The following is a 20,963-nucleotide window of genomic DNA, read 5'->3' as shown; positions in this document are numbered from 1 at the left end:
ATGTATATACCCCGGCACAGATAATGAGTGGAGTCCTCCCCCACAGTGTATCGGTGAGTGATTGTTATCATTCCCATATATACAATGTATAAACCCCGGCACAGATAATGAGTGGAGTCCTCCCCCACAGTGTATCGGTGAGTGATTGTTATCATCCCCATATATACAATGTATAAACCCCGGCACAGATAATGAGTGGAGTCCTCCCCCACAGTGTATTGGTGAGTGATCGTCATCATCCCCATATATACAATATATAAACCCCGGCACAGATAATGAGTGGAGTCCTCCCCCACAGTGTATCGGTGAGTGATTGTTATCATCCCCATATATACAATGTATAAACCCCGGCACAGATAATGAGTGGAGTCCTCCCCCACAGTGTATCGGTGAGTGATTGTTATCATCCCCATATATACAATGTATAAACCCCGGCACAGATAATGAATGGAATCCTCACCCACAGTGTATCGGTGAGTGATTGTTATCATTCCCATATATACAATGTATAAACCCCGGCACAGATAATGAGTGGAGTCCTCCCCCACAGTGTATCGGTGAGTGATTGTTATCATCCCCATATATACAATGTATAAACCCCGGCACAGATAATGAGTGGAGTCCTCCCCCACAGTGTATTGGTGAGTGATCGTCATCATCCCCATATATACAATATATAAACCCCGGCACAGATAATGAGTGGAGTCCTCCCCCACAGTGTATTGGTGAGTGATTGTTATCATCCCCATATATACAATATATAAACCCCGGCACAGATAATGAGTGGAGTCCTCCCCCACAGTGTATCGGTGAGTGATTGTTATCATCCCCATATATACAATGTATAAACCCCGGCACAGATAATGAGTGGAGTCCTCCCCCACAGTGTATTGGTGAGTGATTGTTATCATCCCCATATATACAATATATAAACCCCGGCACAGATAATGAGTGGAGTCCTCCCCCACAGTGTATCGGTGAGTGATTGTTATCGCTGCAGTAATATTACTCTAAGGTTATCGTCATCTCTAATTATTATGGAAGGAAAATTAAGAGCAAAGGAAATTAAAGAGAGGCACTACCAGGTATAGAGGTGCCAATAATAGGTAGATAGGGCACCCATAAGGTATAGAGGTGTCAACAATAGGTAGATAGGGTCCCCGCTAGGTAGGCATCTGCCCTTATCAGGTATAGAGGTGCCACAAGTAGGTAGATAGGGCTCCTCAGTAGGGAGGTATGTGTCCTTATTAGGTATAGAGATGCCACCAGTAGGTAGGAAGATGCCCCCATCAGGTAGGTATGAGCCCTTATCAGGTATAGAGGTGCCACTAGTACGTAGATAGGTCTCTCCAGTAGGTAGGTATGTGTCCTTCTTAAGTATAGAGATGCTACCAGTAGGTAGATAGGTCTCCCCAGTAGGTAAGTATGTGTCGTTATCAGGTATAAAGATGCCACTAGTAGGTAGATGTGTGTCCTGATCAAGTATAGAGGTGCCCACAATAGGTAGATAGGGCCCCCACTAGGTAGGTGTGTGTCCTTATCAGGTATAGAGGTGAACAGTGGTAGATAGGTCTCCTCAGTAGGTAGGTGTGTGTCAAGTATAGAGGTGAACAGTGGTAATCTATACACACATAGAAGAGAGAGAAGACTGCACTGCCTGACCACAAATGGAGCCAAGCCAGGTGGAGAGTGTGCAAAAGGCGTTGCTCCAACTCTTCTGAAAGTAGGCATCTCTAAGGGGCGGAGCCAGGGGCATCTCTAAGGGGCGGAGCCAGGGGCAGATTATACCGTAATACATGTGATAATTTATTATTTTACCCCGGTAATGTCACTGTAGATTACACAACTGGAGGTTTATGGGTATTGGTGCTTCTGGTTGATAATATTATTATTATTATAAAAAGACAAATCAAGGCCGTGACCTTTCACCTTCCAGTCTTGTTATTTCTTCTGTTCGCTGGTATCATGTAAGGTCGTGAAGGTCGGTGATGTCACAACCTACGTGTTTTCTTTTTCCTCCCGCAGCACAATGTAAGCAGCCGGCGGACACTGATATCTACAAAATCTATGGATATAAAGATTCCTACAATGCGGGGGACTATGTGGTGGTGGAGTGTAGTCCTGGATATCGCACTGTAGATTACTACACCACGTGTGTGGGCCCCGATCAGTGGAGTCCTCCTCCAGGGTGTATCGGTGAGTAGGTGGAGAACCCACCAACTACAGACCACTAGATGTCCTTGTCTTATGGTCGTGGTGGAGGTAAGTAGTTCCTCTCAGGGATTGTGAACCCTGCATTTATTCTGAGATTAAAGGAGTACTCCGGCGCTTAGACATCTTATCCCCTATCCAAAGGAAAGAGGATAAGATGCCTGATCGCGGGGGTCCCGCCTCACCCCCCGTTTATAATCAGTCCCTGGAGCGTGTTCGCTCTGGGTCTGATTACCGGCAACTAGAGGGCCTGCGGCGTGTGACATCATGCCTCCACCCCCGTGTGACGTCATGCTCCGCCCCTCAATGCAAGCCTATGGGAAGGCTTGCATTGAGGGGGGCGGAGTGTGATGTCACACAGGGGCGGAGCCCTGATGTCACACGCCGGCGGCCCCATGATCGACAGTAATCAGACCCGGACTGATTATAAACAGGGTGCGGCATGCATGATCACGGGGGTCCCCAGCGGCGGGACCCCCGCGATCAGGCATCTTATCCCCTATCCTTTGGATAGGGGATAAGATGCCTAAGCACTGGAGTACCCCTTTAAGCTTCCCCTTCTTTTTCACCCAGGGAACCGACCCCAGGGCGGTTGACCTTACTGTCGCACTCCGGTGCACAGACGTCCCCCCTATCACAGGAGGATATCACATGACACCAGAGCTGTACAGGGGACCACCCCCTGAACCAACAAGGTCCGGCGCCCAGACTCTCCCCCCCCACAGGCACCTGTACTGCCCACTCCACCCAGGGGATCGCCTCTGAAACATGTAAGTCTGTTGCCATTTTCCTATGCCTGGACACCCTCCCCCCTCACAGGTGGGTGCCACTCAGCACCATCACAGACACTGAGGGGACTGCCTCCCCGACCAGCCTTAGCACACACAGGAACAACCCCCGCCCCCACCTTCAAGCATGTCCTACCCCTCCCTACCGACAGGACACCTGTCAAGGTTTTTGCCATTCTCTATAGCACTTGCCGCCATTTTGGGTGCACTACTGTATCCCCCATTCTGGTCCCACTCCACTACAGAAACGGGGTCTGGCAGATTAGGGGAACGAGCACCCTGAACCAACTTCTCAGCCGGCCCAGGTTACTGGAGAGGAGAAAAGATAAACTTCACTTGACCTTGTGTTTTCTTTCTTTTCTTGCCCTTCGCTTATTTCTTCTTTCTCCTCTCCTCTGGGCCTAAATCTTCACCAAAATATCCTCATCCTTACTGGAGGGAGGTAAGGCCGGCTGAGCCGGGTTCACAATATCTGCACTCAGGGTAAGTGGGGGGTCAGGGGTAACAATGGCGGCACACACAGAACCCATGTCCATATCCCCCTCACTCACATCGCCCTCCTCACCTCCTTCACCTCATATTGAGCCATCTTGGCCTGGATTCTGGATCCAAAAGTCGCCTGGGATTCCCTCGCCCCCATTACCCCCCATTGCTGGGGTTCTGGGGAATCAGAGGTAGAACCCCAAGATGTCTTCCCTCCACTCCTATGCTTGGATGAGCTTCTGCTGGAAGCTTTGCAATGGGCCCTGGTGGATCTCCTCACCCAGTCTTGGCAACTGGCCGTTGCATGGTCCTTCACACTCCCTGCCTGTACGGGAGGAGCCCGGGCTTCCAGGTCTCCAAAGCAGGAAACCCGGCCAAGGGGCTGATGATCCCGAGTATGAAGACTTCCTGGATACACTGTATATAGTGACTGGGGGTGAAGACTTTCTGGATACATTATATATAGTGACCGGGAATGAAGACTTTCTGGATGCATTGCGTATATTCTGTATATGTTTATTATATTATTTAGACTGAACTTTTATTTCTATTCTCCAGAACTATGTAAGAGACCATCAATAAGGAATTTGGAGAAGGTCTACCTAGAGCAGGAATATTACCTGTTGTATGTGACGGTCCTTATAGTGTGCGCACCCGGATATTACCCATCACACGACAGAATACAATGCAGGAATAATGGATCCCGGGATGACTGGAGGCCGAGTGCTGTCTGTATAGGTGAGGATAACCCAACTCCGACCCCGACCATGACCGGCTGTGATCTGTTATATAAGGCACCAAAACGAACACAGACGAGGAGACAAGACCAGATGGCGGTGGGCAGGGGACACCAATGTAGGGGGCAGAATAGACTACGAGGACATGCAGTAACCACTAGGATGATGAGTGTTATACTGCAGGATAGCTGGGAGTGGCAGTCTTTTAACTAGGTAACCCAATGCCCCTGTGGTCCCACTGACACTTTTACCACTTGACTTGTTCCCATTGGGCAAAGTGCAGGAATGAGACCTCTAGACAGTAGAAAACAACTTTAAAGGGGTACTCCGCCCCTAGACATAAAATGTCTGATCGCGGGGGGGTCCTGCCTCTGGGGACCCCCGTGATCTCAGCTGCAGCACCACAGACATCCGCTGCACGGAGCGAACTTCGCTCCTTGCCGGATGACTGGCAATGCGGGGCGGAGGCTTGTGACGTCATGGCCACGCCCCCTCAATGCAAGTCTATGGGAGGGGGCGTGATTGTCGTCATGCCCCCTCCCATAGACTTGCATTGAGGGGGCAGGGCGTGACGTCACAAGGGGGCAGAGTCGTGACGTCATGATTAGTGTTGAGCACGAATATTCGTAATGCAAATTTTTATTGCAAATATCGGCACTTCGCAATTTCGCAAATATTTGGCATATAGTGCTATATATTCGTAATGACAAATATTTGTCTTCTCTCTGACATTGCTGAGAGGTCCTTGTTTAGCCTTCTTCTCTCTGACGAAGACAAAGAAAATTCTTTGGAGATGGGGAACTTGAGCACTTTATCTTCACAGCGTGGACAGGAACAGTGACTAGATTGTCGACAGGGTTTTGGCCTAAATCGGCAACAGCAGAGCTAGGAGATGGGCACACGTCTCTGGCTTGAGGCAGACTAGATTGGTGTCTAACTAGCAGGTTTGGGTCCACCACATTTGGAGGTTGGACTAGGGTGACTTCCAAAACTGCTGGTTGGGAGGATCATGTGACTAAGACATCATCATGAATCCAATAATCATAGAAGCAAAAAATGACGCAGCACTGACCATACAATCTTCAATCACCGTCTTCTTTATTCAGTAACGATGCATAGACAGGTGCAGCAAGGGAGAGGGGATCTGGCGTGCGGGGGGATGTGGGTGGCACGGACCGTTGCGTGCTCACGGCACTTCGTCAGGCCATACGTCATCACGTAGGAGGTGTGCTCTTATACCTGCCGATGCAGGTCAGCTAACCAATCACCAAACAGAAAATATGTGCAAGTAAAAAACTTTAAAAAAAAAAAGTAAATGCCTATTGGTACATGTTGCAGCAAGATCGTGATTTGGAAAAAAGCACTGAAAATCCACCTATAGTGACATATAAAATGAACAGGACAATACATGACACCATAAAAAGATATCAAAAAGAAAAGAAACCAAAAACGAATTGGTTGTCGGATAGTCGCCCCATAGGTAATTACACTTGTTCTACTTGTTCTTTTTGTAAATTTTATGCCAGAGCAAAGTTCGTTAAACTAGGGGGCCCCGATATCATAATCAAGCGGTTCTTTACATGTAGAACTAAAATTGTGGTGTATACCCTAATGTGCGGCTGTGGTAGGTTTCACATCGGGAAAACCATTAGGCCCCTGATCCACAGAATCCAGGAGCATGTAAGGTCGCTCCCTACAGGGGTGGGCGCACGCAGATTTATATCGCACATAAATGAATGTCATGCTAATGAATGGATTCCGTTCAGATTCAGCGCATTAGAAAGAGTAGATAACCCGGCAGGAGGCAGGGACAAGAATCAGGAGCTATTGAGAAAAGAATCAAGGTGGATCCTACGTACGGAAGCCTGGGGTCAGCTGGGTCTACATGAAAAATATGAAATGGGAGCCACCTGATCTAAGATTAAATATTTTGAGACTCACAGAGCTAGGAGGAAGTTGTTTTTAATCTGTTTTTTACTTGCACATATTTTCTGTTTGGTGATTGGTTAGCTGACCTGCATCGGCAGGTATAAGAGACCACCTCCTACGTGATGACGTATGGCCTGACGAAGTGCCGTGAGCACGCAACGGTCCGTCACCACCCACATCCCCCCTCACGCCAGATCCCCTCTCCCTTGCTGTACCTGTTGTTACTGAATAAAGAAGACGGTGATTGAAGATTGTATGGTGAGTGCTGCGTCATTTTCTTGCTTCTATGGTTATTGGCTTCATTTAAGGACTTTGTGATACGTTTTGCACCATCGTAACTTCCACCGTAGACAGGTACTACTTATCACCCGTACAGCTTCTCTACTCCCTAGCCTGACACTGGTGGCGGGGTATCTACATCAATATAGTTAAGACATCATCATGGTTCAGTAAATGCAGATTTTAACCATTTTTTACCTATGAATGGGGTGAAATAAATTACCAGTACTTCAAAGACATTTATGTAATGAGCAAAAAAAACTTTCAACTTCTTAAAGGGGTACTCCGCTGCTCAGTGTTTGTGACAAACTTTTCCGAACGCTGGAGCCAGGAGCTCGTGATGTTATAGCCCCGCCCCCTCATGACATCACGCCCCCTCAATGCAAGTCTATGGGAGGGGGAGTGACAGCCATCATGCCCCCTTCCATAGACTTGCATTGAGGGGGTGGGGCGGAACGTCATGAGTGAGCAGGGCTATGACATCACAAGCTCCCGGGGCCGGCTCCAGCGTTTGGAACAGTTTTTTCCAAACGCTGAGCAGCGGAGTACCCCTTTAAAGCGGTACTCCGGTGCTCCCGCGTTCTGAACATTTTGTTCAGAACGCTCGGAGCCGGAGGCCGTGATCACGATGTCACTACCACACCCCTCATGACATCATGCCACACACCCTCCATTCGTGTCTATGGGAGGGGGCGTGTCAGCCAACATGCCCCCTCCCATAGACATGAATGAAGGGGATGTGACGTAGCAGAAGTTCATAGAGCAGGAAAACAGTAGGTGATCCTCAATACATCTGTATCAGAGAGGTCCAAGGAGAGAAGGAAGAACATGTACCCGGCTGATCATGTGTCCCCACCGCCATGATTGTGTCCCCACCGCCATGATTGTGTCCCCACCACCATGATTGTGTCCCCAATATGACCGTCATCTCCTCCGTGTGTAGCTGTGGTCAGATGGAGGAAGGGGCGGGAGAGACATTAAAGATAATTTCTATAGCAGAACAGAAGATCTTATCAGGTTGTGGTCACCCAGGAGGCGTTCAGGTGTCTGACAATGGTTTCTTCTCAGGAGAGCCCCGCAGTGCAAACATCCCAGTAGTCGACCCTGATGTTTATGCCATATGGTAGAGTGGTACTAACCTGATGTTTATGCCACATGGTAGAGGGGTACTAACCTGATGTTTATGCTACATGGTAGAGGGGTACTAACCTGATGTTTATGCCACATGGTAGAGGGGTACTAACCTGATGTTTATGCCACATGGTAGAGGGGTACTAACCTGATGTTTATGCCACATGGTGGAGGGGTACTAACCTGATGTTTATGCCACATGATAGAGGGGTACTAACCTGATGTTTATGCCACATGGTAGAGGGGTACTAACCTGATGTTTATGCCACATGATAGAGGGGTACTAACCTGATGTTTATGCCACATGGTAGAGGGGTACTAACCTGATGTTTATGCCACATGATAGAGGGATACTAACCTGATGTTTATGCCACATGATAGAGTGGTACTAACCTGATGTTTATGCCACATGGTAGAGGGGTACTAACCTGATGTTTATGCCACATGGTAGAGGGGTACTAACCTGATGTTTATGCCACATGGTAGAGGGGTACTAACCTGATGTTTATGCCACACGGTGGAGTGGTACTAACCTGATGTTTATGCCACATGGTAGAGCGGTACTAACCTGATGTTTATGCCACACGGTGGAGTGGTACTAACCTGATGTTCCTCTGTGAACCTCAAGGTTTTTCCACAAACAAAGCCCAAGAATGAGATCTCTGACTCCGGGATTCGGTGCCACAATAAGTAAATGTTACGGAAGTAGAGATACTTGAATAAAGCTTTGGAGTCAGCAGAATAGAGATTTAGTCACCGTCCCTTTAATTGATGCTGTTCCAGAAGCTCAGCTGAATTTTAGGAACCCTGAGGAGCTTCTTGCAGGTGGATGAGGATCTTCACGGGTAGGTTACCGTGGTGCACAATAAGGGGCTATTCACACCGCTTGCGGAATTCCGCCTCAAATTAAAGCCCATAGACTTCTACAGGACTCCGCACTCTCATTCACACTTCAGAATTTCCGCTTGTGGAATTCCACACACATGAAATGAGGATTATTTATAGTTGTAAGAATTATACAATTGTTCTATTAGTTTTATTAACAATAATCTCCTGTTTTCTATAATCAGAAGTGAAAGGGACCATCGTGGAGGTGACGTCTAGCAGGATCGGGCTGAGTATAGTGTGCACCCCGGACCGGTGTCTGAACACCTCCCTATCTTATATATCCTCCTGTATACACCTCGGGGGGGACAATATAGGATGTCATGATGGGACAAATGTCACCTTCTCCGATCTGAGTCCGAATACACAATATGAAATACAGATCTCACTTCGCTCCGGTCGGTTTTCGCTCCATCTACAGACTCTAAATATCACAACTCCGGGGTCAGGTGAGACCCCGCTGCACCACACAGGGACTGTATCATTACATAATGAGGGGTCAGTGATTAGTATTATACAGAGGTCAGTGATTAGTATTATACAGGGGGTCAGCGATTAGTATTATACAGAGGTCAGCGATTAGTATTATACAGAGGTCAGCGATTAGTATTATACAGAGGTCAGTGATTAGTATTATACAGGGGTCAGTGATTAGTATTATACAGAGGTCAGTGATTAGTATTATACAGAGGTCAGCGATTAGTATTATACAGAGGTCAGTGATTAGTATTATACAGAGGTCAGTGATTAGTATTATACAGAGGTCAGTGATTAGTATTATACAGGGGTCAGTGATTAGTATTATACAGGGGTCAGTGATTAGTATTATACAGAGGGGTCAGTGATTAGTATTATACAGGGGTCAGTGATTAGTATTATACAGGGGTCAGTGATTAGTATTATACAGAGGTCAGTGATTAGTATTATACAGAGGTCAGTGATTAGTATTATACAGGGGTCAGTGATTAGTATTATACAGAGGTCAGTGATTAGTATTATACAGAGGTCAGTGATTAGTATTATACAGGGGGGGTCAGTGTTTAGTATTATACAGGGGTCAGTGATTAGTATTATACAGAGGTCAGTGATTAGTATTATACAGAGGTCAGTGATTAGTATTATACAGGGGTCAGTGATTAGTATTATACAGGGGTCAGTGATTAGTATTATACAGAGGTCAGTGATTAGTATTATACAGGGGTCAGTGATTAGTATTATACAGGGGTCAGTGATTAGTATTATACAGAGGTCAGTGATTAGTATTATACAGAGGTCAGTGATTAGTATTATACAGGGGTCAGTGATTAGTATTATACAGGGGTCAGTGATTAGTATTATACAGGGGTCAGTGATTAGTATTATACAGAGGTCAGTGATTAGTATTATACAGAGGTCAGTGATTAGTATTATACAGAGGTCAGTGATTAGTATTATACAGAGGTCAGTGATTAGTATTATACAGGGGGTCAGTGATTAGTATTATACAGGGGTCAGTGATTAGTATTATACAGGGGTCAGTGATTAGTATTATACAGGGGGGGTCAGTGATTAGTATTATACAGAGGTCAGTGATTAGTATTATACAGGGGTCAGTGATTAGTATTATACAGGGGTCAGCGATTAGTATTATACAGAGGTCAGCGATTAGTATTATACAGAGGTCAGCGATTAGTATTATACAGAGGTCAGCGATTAGTATTATACAGGGGTCAGCGATTAGTATTATACAGGGGTCAGCGATTAGTATTATACAGGGGTCAGTGATTAGTATTATACAGGGGTCAGTGATTAGTATTATACAGAGGTCAGTGATTAGTATTATACAGGGGTCAGTGATTAGTATTATACAGAGGTCAGTGATTAGTATTATACAGAGGTCAGTGATTAGTATTATACAGGGGTCAGCGATTAGTATTATACAGGGGTCAGCGATTAGTATTATACAGAGGTCAGCGATTAGTATTATACAGAGGTCAGCGATTAGTATTATACAGGGGTCAGCGATTAGTATTATACAGGGGTCAGCGATTAGTATTATACAGGGGTCAGTGATTAGTATTATACAGGGGTCAGTGATTAGTATTATACAGAGGTCAGTGATTAGTATTATACAGGGCTCAGTGATTAGTATTATACAGGGGTCAGTGATTAGTATTATACAGGGGTCAGTGATTAGTATTATACAGAGGTCAGTGATTAGTATTATACAGGGGTCAGTGATTAGTATTATACAGAGGTCAGTGATTAGTATTATACAGAGGTCAGTGATTAGTATTATACAGAGGTCAGTGATTAGTATTATACAGGGGGTCAGTGATTAGTATTATACAGGGGTCAGTGATTAGTATTATACAGAGGTCAGTGATTAGTATTATACAGGGGTCAGTGTTTGTATTATACAGAGGTCAGTGATTAGTATTATACAGAGGTCAGTGATTAGTATTATACAGGGGTCAGTGATTAGTATTATACAGGGGTCAGTGATTAGTATTATACAGGGGTCAGTGATTAGTATTATACAGGGGTCAGCGATTAGTATTATACAGAGGTCAGTGATTAGTATTATACAGGGGGGGTCAGTGATTAGTATTATACAGAGGTCAGTGATTAGTATTATACAGAGGTCAGTGATTAGTATTATACAGAGGTCAGTGATTAGTATTATACAGGGGTCAGTGATTAGTATTATACAGGGGTCAGTGATTAGTATTATACAGGGGGGGTCAGTGATTAGTATTATACAGGGGTCAGTGATTAGTATTATACAGAGGTCAGTGATTAGTATTATACAGAGGTCAGTGATTAGTATTATACAGGGGTCAGTGATTAGTATTATACAGGGGTCAGTGATTAGTATTATACAGAGGTCAGTGATTAGTATTATACAGGGGTCAGTGATTAGTATTATACAGGGGGGGTCAGTGATTAGTATTATACAGGGGTCAGTGATTAGTATTATACAGAGGTCAGTGTTTGTAATATACAGGGGTCAGTGATTAGTATTATACAGAGGTCAGTGATTAGTATTATACAGAGCTCAGTGTTTGTATTATACAGGGGTCAGTGATTAGTATTATACAGGGGTCAGTGATTAGTATTATACAGGGGTCAGTGATTAGTATTATACAGAGGTCAGTGATTAGTATTATACAGAGGTCAGTGATTAGTATTATACAGGGGTCAGTGATTAGTATTATACAGAGGTCAGTGATTAGTATTATACAGGGGTCAGTGATTAGTATTATACAGGGGTCAGTGATTAGTATTATACAGAGGTCAGTGATTAGTATTATACAGAGGTCAGTGATTAGTATTATACAGAGGTCAGTGATTAGTATTATACAGAGGTCAGTGATTAGTATTATACAGGGGTCAGTGATTAGTATTATACAGGGGTCAGTGATTAGTATTATACAGAGGTCAGTGATTAGTATTATACAGAGGTCAGTGATTAGTATTATACAGAGGTCAGTGATTAGTATTATACAGGGGTCAGTGATTAGTATTATACAGAGGTCAGTGATTAGTATTATACAGGGGTCAGTGATTAGTATTATACAGGGGGGGTCAGTGATTAGTATTATACAGGGGTCAGTGATTAGTATTATACAGGGGTCAGTGATTAGTATTATACAGGGGTCAGTGATTAGTATTATACAGAGGTCAGTGATTAGTATTATACAGAGGTCAGTGATTAGTATTATACAGAGGTCAGTGATTAGTATTATACAGGGGTCAGTGATTAGTATTATACAGAGGTCAGTGATTAGTATTATACAGGGGTCAGTGATTAGTATTATACAGGGGTCAGTGATTAGTATTATACAGAGGTCAGTGATTAGTATTATACAGGGGTCAGTGTTTGTATTATACAGGGGTCAGTGATTAGTATTATACAGGGGTCAGTGATTAGTATTATACAGGGGGGGTCAGTGTTTGTATTATACAGGGGTCAGTGATTAGTATTATACAGGGGTCAGTGATTAGTATTATACAGGGGTCAGTGATTAGTATTATACAGAGGTCAGTGATTAGTATTATACAGAGGTCAGTGATTAGTATTATACAGGGGTCAGTGATTAGTATTATACAGGGGTCAGTGATTAGTATTATACAGGGGTCAGTGATTAGTATTATACAGGGGTCAGTGATTAGTATTATACAGGGGTCAGTGATTAGTATTATACAGAGGTCAGTGATTAGTATTATACAGAGGTCAGTGATTAGTATTATACAGAGGTCAGTGATTAGTATTATACAGGGGTCAGTGATTAGTATTATACAGGGGTCAGTGATTAGTATTATACAGAGGTCAGTGATTAGTATTATACAGAGGTCAGTGATTAGTATTATACAGAGGTCAGTGATTAGTATTATACAGAGGTCAGTGATTAGTATTATACAGAGGTCAGTGATTAGTATTATACAGAGGTCAGTGATTAGTATTATACAGGGTGAGTGATATCTTCTGTATATGGCTGTATGATGATGGGAGTGATATCTTCTGTATATGGCTGTAGGATGATGGGAGTGATATCTTCTGTGTATAGGGCTGTAGGATGATGGGAGTGATATCTTCTGTATATGGCTGTATGATGATGGGAGTGATATCTTCTGTATATGGCTGTAGGATGAGGGGAGTGATATCTCCTGTGTATAGAGCTGTAGGATGATGGGAGTGATATCTTCTGTGTATATGGCTGTAGGATGATGGGAGTGATATCTTCTGTGTATATGGCTGTAGGATGATGGGAGTGATATCTTCTGTATATGGCTGTAGGATGATGGGAGTGATATCTTCTGTATATGGCTGTAGGATGATGGGAGTGATATCTTCTGTATATGGCTGTAGGATGATGGGAGTGATATCTTCTGTATATGGCTGTAGGATGATGGGAGTGATATCTTCTGTATAGGGCTGTAGGATGATGGGAGTGATATCTTCTGTATATAGAGCTGTAGGATGATGGGAGTGATATCTTCTGTGTATATGGCTGTAGGATGATGGGAGAGATATCTTCTGTGTATATGGCTGTAGGATGATGGGAGTGATATCTTCTGTATATGGCTGTAGGATGATGGGAGTGATATCTTCTGTGTATAGAGCTGTAGGATGATGGGAGTGATATCTTCTGTATATGGCTGTAGGATGATGGGAGTGATATCTTCTGTATATGGCTGTAGGATGATGGGAGTGATACCTTCTGTGTATAGAGCTGTAGGATGATGGGAGTGATATCTTCTGTATATGGCTGTAGGATGATGGGAGTGATATCTTCTGTATATGGCTGTAGGATGATGGGAGTGATATCTTCTGTGTATAGAGCTGTAGGATGATGGGAGTGATATTGTCTGTATATGGCTGTAGGATGATGGGAGTGATATCTTCTGTATATAGAGCTGTAGGATGATGGGAGTGATATCTTCTGTGTATAGGGCTGTAGGATGATGGGAGTGATATCTTCTGTATATGGCTGTAGGATGATGGGAGTGATATCTCCTGTGTATATGGCTGTAGGATGATGGGAGTGATATTTCCTGTGTATAAGGCTGTAGGATGATGGGAGTGATATCTTCTGTGTATAGAGCTGTAGGATGATGGGAGTGATATCTTCTGTGTATAGAGCTGTAGGATGATGGGAGTGATATCTTCTGTATATGGCTGTAGGATGATGGGAGTGATATCTTCTGTGTATAGAGCTGTAGGATGATGGGAGTGATATCTTCTGTATATGGCTGTAGGATAATGGGAGTGATATCTTCTGTGTATATGGCTGTAGGATGATGGGAGTGATATCTTCTGTATATAGAGCTTTGGGATGATGGGAGTGATATCTCCTGTGTATATGGCTGTAGGATGATGGGAGTGATATCTTCTGTATATAGAGCTTTGGGATGATGGGAGTGATATCTCCTGTGTATAGAGCTGTAGGATGATGGGAGTGATATCTTCTGTATATGGCTGTAGGATGATGGGAGTGATATCTTCTGTATATAGAGCTTTGGGATGATGGGAGTGATATCTTCTGTATATGGCTGTAGGATGATGGGAGTGATATCTTCTGTATATAGAGCTTTGGGATGATGGGAGTGATATCTTCTGTATATAGAGCTGTAGGATGATGGGAGTGATATCTCCTGTGTATAGAGCTGTAGGATGATGGGAGTGATATCTCCTGTATATGGCTGTAGGATGATGGGAGTGATATCTTCTGTGTATATGGCTGTAGGATGATGGGAGTGATATCTCCTGTGTATAGGGCTGTAGGATGATGGGAGTGATATCTTCTGTATATGGCTGTAGGATGATGGGAGTGATATTTCCTGTGTATAGGGCTGTAGGATGATGGGAGTGATATCTTCTGTATATAGAGCTTTGGGATGATGGGAGTGATATCTCCTGTGTATAGGGCTGTAGGATGATGAGAGTGATATCTTCTGTATATGGCTGTAGGATGATGGGAGTGATATTTCCTGTGTATAGGGCTGTAGGATGATGGGAGTGATATCTTCTGTATATAGAGCTTTGGGATGATGGGAGTGATATCTCCTGTGTATAGGGCTGTAGGATAATGGTAGTGATATTTCCTGTGTATATGGCTGTAGGATGATGGGAGTGATATCTTCTGTGTATAGAGCTGTAGGATGATGGGAGTGATATCTTCTGTGTATATGACTGTAGGATGATGGGAGTGATATCTCCTGTGTATAGGGCTGTAGGATGATGGGAGTGATATCTTCTGTATATGGCTGTAGGATGATGGGAGTGATATCTTCTGTGTATAGAGCTGTAGGATGATGGGAGTGATATCTCCTGTGTATATGGCTGTAGGATGATGGGAGTGATATCTCCTGTGTATATGGCTGTAGGATGATGGGAGTGATATCTTCTGTATATAGAGCTGTAGGATGATGAGAGTGATATCTTCTGTGTATATGGCTGTAGGATGATGGGAGTGATATCTTTTGTATATAGAGCTGTAGGATGATGGGAGTGATATCTCCTGTGTATAAGGCTGTAGGATGATGGGAGTGATATCTTCTGTATATGGCTGTAGGATGATGGGAGTGATATCTTCTGTATATGGCTGTAGGATGATGGGAGTGATATCTTCTGTATATAGAGCTTTGGGATGATGGGAGTGATATCTTCTGTGTATAGAGCTGTAGGATGATGGGAGTGATATCTCCTGTGTATAGGGCTGTGGGATGATGGGAGTGATATCTTCTGTATATAGAGCTTTGGGATGATGGGAGTGATATCTCCTGTATATGGCTGTAGGATGATGGGAGTGATATCTTCTGTGTATATGGCTGTAGGATGATGGGAGTGATATCTTCTGTGTGGAGATGATGGATGTGTAGTCATGACAGTGTTTTCTATTGTCGGCCTCTTTTTCTCTACAGTCCCCGCAGCTCCTGACATGGTGCAGACGCCCAGTATGGAGGACGGTACAATAATCTGGAGGATGTCTGAGGATCGGGGGAAGATCACTGGATCTGAGGTAACACGTCTGTCACTGTAATGTAGTGTATGGAATAATGTCATTTATAGAGAAATTCTCTTCAATAATATAAAAAGGTTTAGGGGGTGTCCACCCTAATCTTCATCTTAGTGGCCATTGGGTACCTTCGGTTGGTGCATATTAGCCAGATGGGGCCTATACAAAGTTCTGCTCCGGTGTTACTCTCAAAACTCTCAAAATATCAGCAAAGGATCACAAACTCTTTTATCGGTATGTGACATCAGGGTGCCCTGTTGTGGGACATGGGATAGGGGATAAGGGATAGGGGATAAGCTGTCTGAGCGTGGGGGTCGCATGGGGGTGCAGCAGGGAGATCGCAGGGGTCCCCAGCAGCGGGACCCCTGCGATCAGACATCTTATCCCCTATCCTTTGGATAGTTGATAAGATGTCTAGAGGCGGAGTACCCCTTTATCGTTATCCTTACACAGGCTGTAAATTAGGACAGTCCAGCTTTACCTCCTCTTCACTGCTCACAGAGGCTTTTCTGAACCAGGATCCCTCATAGACTGTCCCTCTGTGTTCTCGTGTTCGTTCTCTCTCTCTCTCTCTCTCTCTCTCTCTCTCTCTCTCTCTCGGAACAGAAAAATGTAAAATGGCTATGAGCACATGTCCACAAAAACTCCTCCTTCCCCAGTTTTAGTCGCTGCTCAGTTTATTTGTTTGTGCAGTCTGCCATCTACTGGGCACTTTATTTCATAGCAGGATAAACACAACAATAATCCCAGGGGGTTTCATAACATCAGTGTCATATTCAGGACAGACAGGGCAGCAGTATGGACAGTCCCATGTAAGATCAGTAACACACCCCAGGGATGCTTCTCTCTGATTAGGCTGGGTTCACATTGCCATCCGCATTCAATCCCTTAAAGGGGTACTCCGCTGCTCAGCGTTTGGAACAAACTGTTCCGATCGCTGGAGCCGGCAACGGGAGCTCGTGACGACATAGCCGCGCCCCCTCATGACATCACGTCCCGCCCCCACAATGCAAGTCTATGGGAGGGGGCGTGACAGCCCCTCCCATAGACTTGCATTAAGTGGTTTCTGGTTTGTGCAGATTATATGTGGAATTGGTGCGGAAATTCCGCATGTGGAAATTCAGAAGTGTAGAATCCCATAGAAGTCTATAGGATTTCCGTTTGAGGCGTAATTCCACAAGCGGAATTTTGCAAGCGGAAATTCCTCCCGTGTGTATAGACCCCGAGGGCCTCAAATTATAAGACTTCTATGTGATTCCGCACTCCCATTCACACTTCTGAATTTCCGCTTAAATTGAGAAGTGTGAATGGGAGTGCGGAATCCCATAGAAGTCTATGGGAATTCAACAAGCAGAAATTCAGAAGTGTGAATGGGAGTGCGGAACCCCATAGAAGTCTATGGGCTTTAATTTGAGGCTGAATTCCACAAGTGGAAATTCTGCTGTGTGAATAGACCCTAAAGGTCATGATGGAGCCACCATGTGGTATTATGTTGTGTCAGGTCCCTAATGTAGTGGCCGCTCAGTGTATTACATGTCCTGGGACGTGCAGAGGAGGACTAGAAAGGGGGCTTGGGCCCCGGCCCTTTTGACGTTCCTCCTATAAGTGCCCTGGGCGGTCTGGCATCATTATGTGGGCATTTATATAAATAATAATAAGTGCCCTTTTTTTAGTTCAGTCCTGCACGTCCCTGGACATGTCTACGGGTGCCCAGTTGTGGCCCTTCATGTATTTTTGCTTTTTTTTCTGTTTCTTCAGCTGAACATTGTGGCCCGGAGAGATTACAATTCTTCCTTCTCCCTGAATGTTACCGAGTGGTTCCCCCCCAATGTTACCAGATACAAGATCAGTCTGCACCCCGGGACCAACTACACCTTCAGGGTCCGAGGGTTCACATCTGCAGGAGGCGGAGATTATACCAATGTTACCATGGAAACTGCTCATCACCTCCAAAAATAATCAATGAATAGCAATGGAAATGATACCTGCAATAAGCTCTATAGAGAAATGAGAATCTATGATGTGATTGATCCCTTGTCAAGTCATTTGTTATATTTCATTCTTATTTCTTTTATTATTTTACTTTATTAAATAATCCCATAAAAATCTAATTTTTTAAATGTATTTTTTAATTTAAAAAAACTGATTTTTTTTTTACATTTATTTTTTAATAAAAAAACTGAATTTTATACATTTATTTTTTAATAAATAAAATCTGATTTTTTTTACATTTATTTTTTAATAAACAAAATTTTTTTTTAATTTTCATTTTTTAAATTAAAATAAATAAATAACTGGGGAAAAAAAGGGGAACATAGTCCGGACCTCCTGCTGTTGCCGGATGGACCTGGAGGTGACCATTGTGCTGGTACAGAAGGTTACGACACCTGACATCACCATTAAATAGGTCAAAGGTCAGAACTGCCCAGAAATCCTCTTAGAAGAGGGGCGATCCGGAGAATGATCCGTCAGAAAGCTTCTCTGATGGACTCCACTGGGATACAACAGCAAAGCCTCATGGGAAAACAAGGAGGAAGCAGAACAGGAACTAAAATAAAGGTCAATATAGAGAAAATGGTCTCTGTACAATAATAAGCACAAAGGGTGACTGGGGCGAGAGGATTGTTAAAGGGGTACTCCGGTATTTATATACAATCACCCCAAGATATATAACTTACTAATACGGTGTCATCACACACTGTACTGGCTTCTGCATGTTTGCTTTATTCACCCCTGGCAGGAAGTTGTGTACCCCTCTTCTTGTCATGGTGGTGTTGTCTCGGAAGATCCCAGCTCTTGACTCTCCCCTGACAAAAAGCTGTGTAGTCTTCACATTCTCAGTGTGGTGTTGTCTCAGCAGCTTCTCAGCTCCTCCCTCTCTCCTGACAGGAAGTTGTGTACTCTTCTCATTGTCAGAGTGGTGTTGTCTCCAGCTCCCTGGGTCCTCGCTCTTGCCTAAGATAATCCATAATCCTTTGCCATCTCTGCCGGATGGCAGAGCTCCAGACTACACACCAGACTGCTGTTATATGGGGAGCTCCAGACTACACACCAGACTGCTGTTATATGGGGGGCTCCAGACTACACACCAGACTGCTGTTATAGGGGGAGCTCCAGACTACACACCAGACTGCTGTTATAGGGGGAGCTCCAGACTACACACCAGACTGCTGTTATAGGGGGAGCTCCAGACTACACACCAGACTGCTGTTATAGGGGGCTGAAAAACAAAACAACGTAGTCTCAAGGTGATAACAGGTGCTCAACCCCAAGTGCAATTGTGCACACGTACAGTGGGGTAGAGGACCCGCACCTATGGACAAGAGTGGGGTTTCAATCCTGTGGTAAATATATACAATGATATTAGCTAATCCTCAAAACTGATGTAAAAATGAGACATTAGCCAGTATATCCTTATATGAAGGACCTACCTGAGCCCGCACACCACGCCAAGGTTTCTCATGTGATGCGGGACCTAACCACTAACCTTTTTTACCTGGCCAGATACATAGAACCAGGAAACAGATATACAGCAGCCTAAGGTCCAACTTGCAGACTGCTCCCCAGTCGCCTCCAGTGTGAACTAAGCACACATACAATGGGAGGGGTGAGACAGGTTACAAGCCCCACCCTTGCTGGTCTATATATAGCAGGCCTCACAGGTGAAACCCCCAACGCTACCCAATAAGATAAAAGGGCGCATTGGTATAAGCCTTAAAAGACGCTTGCCGGCTTATATTTGCATGGACATGGCTATAGCAGGAAACTCAACCCCAAGTGCAATTGTGCACCTTCGCTGGGGTGGAGGCCCTGTCAACCGTTGCTAAGGGCGATGTCCCCAGCAAAAATATATTATAGGGGGCTCCAGACTACACACCAGACTGCTGTTATAGGGGCATCAGACCACACACCAGACTGCTGTTATAGATGGAGCTCCAGACTACACACCAGACTGCTGTTATATGGGGAGCTCCAGACCACACACCAGACTGCTGTTATAGGGGGAGCTCCAGACTACACACCAGACTGCTGTTATAGGGGGCTCCAGACTACACACCAGACTGCTGTTATAGGGGGCTACAGACCACACACCAGACTGCTGTTATAGGGGGCTTCAGACTACACACCAGACTGCTGTTATAGGGGGCTTCAGACTACACACCAGACTGCTGTTATAGGGGGCTTCAGACTACACACCAGACTGCTGTTATAGATGGAACTCCAGACTACACACCAGACTGCTGTTATAGGGGGCTTCAGACTACACACCAGACTGCTGTTATAGGGGGCTTCAGACTACACACCAGACTGCTGTTATAGATGGAACTCCAGACTACACACCAGACTGCTGTTATAGGGGGCTTCAGACTACACACCAGACTGCTGTTATAGGGAGCTCCAGACTACACACCAGACTGCTGTTATATGGGGAGCTCCAGACTACACACCAGACTGCTGTTATATGGGGAGCTCCAGACTACACAACAGACTGCTGTTATTGGGGGCTCCAGACTACACACCAGACTGCTGTTATAGATGGAACTCCAGACTACACACCAGACTGCTGTTATAGGGGACTCCAGACTACACACCAGACTGCTGTTATAGGGGGCTCCAGACTACACACCAGACTGCTGTTATAGGGGGCTACAGACCACACACCAGACTGGTGTTATAGAGGGCTACAGACCACACACCAGACTGGTGTTATAGGGGGCTCCAGACTACACACCAGACTGCTGTTATAGGGGGAGCTCCAGACTACATACTAGACTGCTGTTATAGGGGGCTACAGACTACACACCAGACTGCTGTTATAGGGGCGCTCCAGACTACACACCAGACTGCTGTTATAGGGGGCTACAGACCACACACCAGACTGGTGTTATAGGGGGCTACAGAATACACACCAGACTGCTGTTTTAGGGGGCTCCAGACTACACACCAGACTGCTGTTATAGGGGGCTCCAGACTACACACCAGACTGCTGTTATAGGGGGCTCCAGACCACACACCAG

At 44.8% G+C, this 20,963-nt stretch overlaps 1 protein-coding gene across 1 annotated transcript in view; it reads left to right on the top strand.

The window, feature by feature from the left end:
• LOC130312505 (coagulation factor XIII B chain-like) overlaps window positions 1-18,037 on the top strand; it is a 25,449-nt gene extending 7,412 nt beyond the window's left edge. Inside the window, exons 5-9 of the mRNA XM_056552581.1 lie at window positions 2,026-2,196; window positions 4,041-4,220; window positions 8,629-8,892; window positions 15,851-15,948; window positions 17,704-18,037. Of these exons, the coding sequence (XP_056408556.1) occupies window positions 2,026-2,196; window positions 4,041-4,220; window positions 8,629-8,892; window positions 15,851-15,948; window positions 17,704-17,904 (914 nt within the window). The 3' untranslated portion in view covers window positions 17,905-18,037. The remainder of the gene's footprint in view (window positions 1-2,025; window positions 2,197-4,040; window positions 4,221-8,628; window positions 8,893-15,850; window positions 15,949-17,703) is intronic.
• The last annotated feature ends 2,926 nt before the right edge of the window (window positions 18,038-20,963 follow it).

This window comes from Hyla sarda, chromosome 1 (assembly GCF_029499605.1).
Source record: "Hyla sarda isolate aHylSar1 chromosome 1, aHylSar1.hap1, whole genome shotgun sequence".
Classification (NCBI taxonomy): domain Eukaryota; kingdom Metazoa; phylum Chordata; class Amphibia; order Anura; family Hylidae; genus Hyla; species Hyla sarda.
This window is presented reverse-complemented; position numbering and strand designations above follow the sequence as displayed.